Source organism: Geospiza fortis, unplaced genomic scaffold (genome assembly GCF_000277835.1).
Source record: "Geospiza fortis unplaced genomic scaffold, GeoFor_1.0 scaffold213, whole genome shotgun sequence".
Taxonomy (NCBI): domain Eukaryota; kingdom Metazoa; phylum Chordata; class Aves; order Passeriformes; family Thraupidae; genus Geospiza; species Geospiza fortis.
Window position 1 is genome coordinate 1,871,842 of NW_005054399.1, and position 5,150 is coordinate 1,876,991.

General features: G+C 58.8%; 1 protein-coding gene across 1 annotated transcript; it reads left to right on the forward strand.

Moving 5' to 3' along the window:
• Positions 1–6: 6 nt before the first annotated feature.
• On the forward strand, positions 7–4,848 carry MLST8 (MTOR associated protein, LST8 homolog). Its single transcript, XM_005426016.2, has 7 exons — positions 7–44; positions 119–281; positions 808–883; positions 2,946–3,098; positions 3,191–3,315; positions 3,754–3,917; positions 4,351–4,848. The coding sequence occupies exons 1-7, from the start codon at positions 29–31 to the stop codon at positions 4,467–4,469; spliced, it is 816 nt and encodes a 271-aa protein (XP_005426073.2). The 5' UTR covers positions 7–28; the 3' UTR covers positions 4,470–4,848.
• The last annotated feature ends 302 nt before the right edge of the window (positions 4,849–5,150 follow it).

The following is a 5,150-nucleotide window of genomic DNA, read 5'->3' on the forward strand; positions in this document are numbered from 1 at the left end:
CGCCCTGGAGATCACGCCGGACCGGAGCATGATCGCAGCCGCAGGTGAGCCTGAGGTGCTGAGCCTCTGCCCGGTCCTGAGCCGGTGCCGGTGCTGAGCCGGTGCCCGGTGCCCGCAGGGTACCAGCACATCCGCATGTACGACCTGAACTCCAACAACCCCAACCCCGTCATCAACTACGACGGCGTGAGCAAGAACATCACCTCGGTGGGGTTCCACGAGGACGGGCGCTGGATGTACACGGGCGGGGAGGACTGCATGGCCCGCATCTGGGACCTCAGGTGGGCACCGGGCCTTCCCCGGGCTGCAGGGCCGAGCTCACAGCCCTGAGCACCCCTCCGTCACTGTCACAGGTGCCACAAGCCCTGAGCATCCCTCCCTCACTGTCACAGATCCATAACCCTGAGCACCCCTCCCTCACTGTCACAGGTGCCACAAGCCCTGAGCATCCCTCCCTCACTGTCACAGGTGCCATAACCCTGAGCACCCCTCCCTCACTGTCACAGATCCATAACCCTGAGCACCCTTCCCTCACTGTCACAGGTGCCACAACCCCTGAGCACCCTCCTTCCCTCACTGTCACAGGTGCCATAACCCTGAGCACCCCTCCCTCACTGTCACAGATCCATAACCCTGAGCACCCTTCCCTCACTGTCACAGATCCATAACCCTGAGCACCCCTCCGTCACTGTCACAGGTGCCACAACTCCTGAGCACCCTCCTTCCCTCGCTGTCACAGGTGCCACAAGCCCTGAGCATCCCTCCCTCACTGTCACAGGTGCCATAACCCGTCCCTCACTGTCACAGGTCCCGGAACCTGCAGTGCCAGCGCATTTTCCAGGTGAACGCTCCCATCAACTGTGTCTGCCTGCACCCCAACCAGGTGAGGAAGCTGCCTCCTCTGGGGTTCCCAGCTCACAATCCTGAGGAACAGCTTAATGCCCATCCCATTCCACCCCTGCCATGGCAGGGACACCTTCCACTGTCCCAGGGTGTTCCTCACCCTGTCCAGCCTGGCTTTGGACACTGCCAGGGATGCAGGGGCACCCTGGGCACCGTGTTCCTGTGGCTCCTCTCTGAGGGGCTGCAGAGATGTATCCCAGCAGAAGATGGGGTATCACAGAGATGGCCTGGGGGTTTCACATGGTGTGTTTGTGCTGATGGCCTGGTGGCTGTACAAAGGGACAGCACAGGGGCTGCACTGAGCTCATCCCATGGCAGCAAACACGCCCTTGGAGCATCTCTGGGAATGGCATGGGAGCAAAGCTGGGAGAGTGGGGGCAGCTGGGGAGCTTGAGGGTGACAGCACTGCCAAGGAAGGGCATCCTGGGGCCTTTGACTGTGGTTCCCTTCAGGTGGGGTTTGGTTGAAGTTCCCCAGTGGGTTCAGCACCTGTTGCTGAGCAGAGGGAGAGTGGGGGCACTTGAAGAGGCTGAAGGGAGCAGGAGCAGGGAAATCAATAGGGATCAATCAGTGCTAATGGCAGGGCTGTGGTTTTGCCTGCAGACAGGGCTGTGCAAAACTCTATAAAGTCCTGAGTAATGGAAATGTTCCCTTGCATTTCATTTGGCAAAGGTTTAATTTTGCAAATCGGGAATTTCAGGCTAAATTTGAGATCAGTTATTTGGACCAGACTGTCCAAGTGCTCTTGTAGTGTCGGTGCTGTGAGAGTGTGTTATGTTAAATGAATATTGCTGAACATAGGCCTTAGATGTGGAATAATCCCTGACCACGGTGCTGCCGAGGTGCAGAGTGCTGGTTTGTGAGCAGAAGGTGGTTAATTAGACCAAAGGTGGCAGCATTTGTTTGGGCAGTTCCGTGGCTCTGCAGTTCCCTCTGCAGAGATGCTGATCCAGTTATTCAGGGATTCCTCACGGCCTGAGTAAAGCCATGAAAACTTTGGACTCAGCATTTACACCTGCTGAGAGGGGGCTGAGGAGCCCAGAAGAGACTTTTGTGCAGCCAGATAAATGCATTGAGTGGTGTTTGTCTGCTCAGAAGCAGCCTCTGTCCCAGGGACAGGATTAGCTGTGCCTGATGACCTGATCTCCTCTAGGGATTCTGCTAAAATTATGGACAGCGCAGGGCTGTCGATAAAGGCCTGGTTTGAGTGGAGACATGCCAGCATTGTCTTCTGCTCTGAGCATGGGATCAGAGCCAGGACTCCTGCCCTTGGCTCTTGTCCTTCCCCTGAGAAGGGGAGAGACAGAGAAAAACCCACTTCACGTTGTGTTTTCTGGTATCTGCACCCTTGAGTGCTTCAGTTGTTCAGTGGCCAACCTGCCCCTTAATGCTGCCTCTCAGACGTGCTGAAAACCACTTGGCTGCTGTGGATGTCATTTGGAGCCGTGGCTGTGCCACAGCCCTGGAAGTGGGACAGCTCTCTTTGCTCTGGGGTTTAGAATATCAGCAAACCCTTCTGGGGAGGGAAACTGCCTTTTGCAGAGTGTCATGGAGTCAGTACCCAGCTGGGACAGCCCTGAGCTGGGGGGAGAGGAGGCAGGACAGGACTGTGCTGTTCAACCCCAGAGCAGGGCTGCAGTGGTGCTGCAGGGGCACAGCGTGGGTGCCAGCTCCAGGGACACAGTGTGGGTGCCAGCTCCAGGGGCACAGCGTGGGTGCCAGCTCCAGGGGCACAGGGTGGGTGCCAGCTCCAGGGGCACAGGGTGGGTGCCAGCTCCAGGGGCACAGGGTGGGTGCCAGCTCCAGGGGCACAGGGTGGGTGCCAGCTCCAGGGGCACAGGGTGGGTGCCAGCTCCAGGGGCACAGGGTGGGTGCCAGCTCCAGGGGCACAGCTCCAGGGACACAGTGTGGGTGCCAGCTCCAGGGACACAGCGTGGGTGCCAGCTCCAGGGGCACAGGGTGGGTGCCAGCTCCAGGGGCACAGGGTGGGTGCCAGCTGCAGGCTGCAGCTCACGGTGCCCACAGAGCCATGTGCCCTGCAGGCAGAGCTGATCGTGGGCGACCAGAGCGGGGCCATCCACATCTGGGACCTGAAGACTGACCACAACGAGCAGCTGATCCCCGAGCCCGAGGTGTCGGTGAACTCGGTGCACATCGACCCCGACGCCAGTTACATGGCAGCCGTGAACAGCTCGGTGAGCCCTGCTGGGGTGGCAGCTGGGCTGGGGTGGGCATCCCCCAGCCTGGGCACAGCCTGGGCACAGATCCCTCTGTGCCTCTGCTGCAGGGAAACTGCTACGTGTGGAACCTGACGGGCGGCATCGGCGAGGAGGTGACGCAGCTCATCCCCAAGACCAAGATCCCGGCTCACAACCGCTACGCCCTGCAGTGCAAGTTCAGCCCCGACTCCACGTGAGTGTGGAGCCCTCAGCTCCCTCCCAGGGCAGGCAGGGGCCAGCTGTGCCCCCAGCTGTGCCCCCAGCTGTGCTCCCAGCTGTGGCTGCTGCTGGCTGCACACTGCAGGTCCCCAGGGAGGAGCGGGACAGGAGGCAGGGCATGTGGCACTATGGGCTTGCTGTCAGGGGTGTCCCACTCGTGCTCCCTGAGCTCAACAAGGTTTGCAGCCATGAGCTGTTCTACAGCTGGGATCCAGCTGCTGCAGTGTTAGCTCCTTCACGGGGCCTGTTCAGCTGGAATCTGCTCAATCAGACAGTGCAGCTGTAAGGAGATCTGATGGCAATGGGGACAGGTCTCCAGGCCGTCACTGGCCCTGGCCCAGATCTGTGTAACCAGAGGCCCACAGGGGGACAGTGACTGATGAGATTGCCCTCAGATGTCTCCTTCTTGCAGGCTCTTGGCCACCTGTTCTGCAGATCAGACGTGCAAGATCTGGAGGACTTCAAACTTCTCTCTGATGACAGAGCTGAGCATTAAGAGCAACAACCCCGGGGAGACGTCACGGGGCTGGATGTGGGACTGCGCCTTCTCTGGGGACTCCCAGTACATTGTCACAGGTCAGGCTCCCCCTGGGCTGGGCCAGGGCCTGAGCTGCCAGGCCTGACCAGGGACCCTGGCTGGGACATGGCAGAGCCTGGGGCACAGGGGCTGTGAGGGGGGAGCAGCCAGTTCTGCTGGCTGGAGCATTCTGTGCTGCTGCAGTGGGGCAGCTGCTGGAACTGGAGAGGAGATCTCCAGTGTGCTGTTCATCTCATAGCTCACAGCCTGTTAGTCCCTTGAACACACCTGTGGTAATTTCCACACTCACTGCTCTCCCAAAGAGCTAAACCTCACATACAGCAAAGTGCATTGAGCTGCTCTGCCTTGCTGGTCATGGCCAGCCCTAAAGATGGCTGCATGAAGCAAGAGCAAAGTATTTCTTAGAATAATAGTAAAAGGGAAACTTAAAAGGTAATTACATCCTAGTCTTCTTTTCACTCTGTGTTCCAGCCTCCTCTGATAACCTGGCCAGACTGTGGTGTGTGGAGACAGGGGAGATCAAGAGGGAGTACAGTGGCCACCAGAAAGCCGTGGTCTGCCTGGCCTTCAATGACAGCGTCCTGGGATAACGGGCACGTGTGGCAAGGACAGCACCTCTGCTTGTTTCCCTTGGCCTTGCCAGACCCTCTCCAGAGCCTGGGACACGCTCTGTACCCATCCCCTCCCGTGTGGAGAGGGCTGGGACTCTGACAGGGGCAGCTGCAGCTGCCTGGGCTGAGACCAGGCTTCAGCTCCAGGCAGGACATTGCTGCAATGTGTGTGGCCCTGAGGGAGGGAATGGGAGAGGGAGGCACGGTCCCACTGCAGGGACACGGGTACAGCTCAGCTCCAGGAATCCCTGGGGCATCAGCTGCTGACAGCTCTGGGTGTTCCTGTACCCCAGAGTGGGAAAAAAATAAATGTCAGCCTTTGCCAGTGATGGGAGAGGCTGAGCAAAGAGGAGAAGCAGCTCTTGTCTTGGTTTGCAATCCCTTTATTCAAAGTGTTTCACAGAGTGCCTTGGAGAGCTGCTCTCCTAAAGCCAACCAGCCCCAGATGTAACAACAGCCACCTTGTGTTGAGCAGAGCCTGGAGCCCCAAAACTCCAGCTGCTTCCTGGGATTCCTCTGGGCCTGGGTCTCCTAATTCCTATGGCCAAGGCACAGCCCTGGAGCAGAGCTGCAGTGTCTGTGCTGACAGTGCTGAGCAGAGGCCTCCTGCTTCTCTAAACTCTCCTGGTGCTGCTTCTCTAAACTCCTGACTTGCAGCAT

Coding starts and splice junctions, on each gene's coding strand:
- MLST8 (XM_005426016.2), top strand. Junction 884..2,945: donor TCTGCCTGCACCCCAACCAG/GTGAGGAAGCTG, acceptor TGTGCCCTGCAG/GCAGAGCTGATCGTGGGCGA. Junction 3,316..3,753: donor AAGTTCAGCCCCGACTCCAC/GTGAGTGTGGAG, acceptor TCCTTCTTGCAG/GCTCTTGGCCACCTGTTCTG.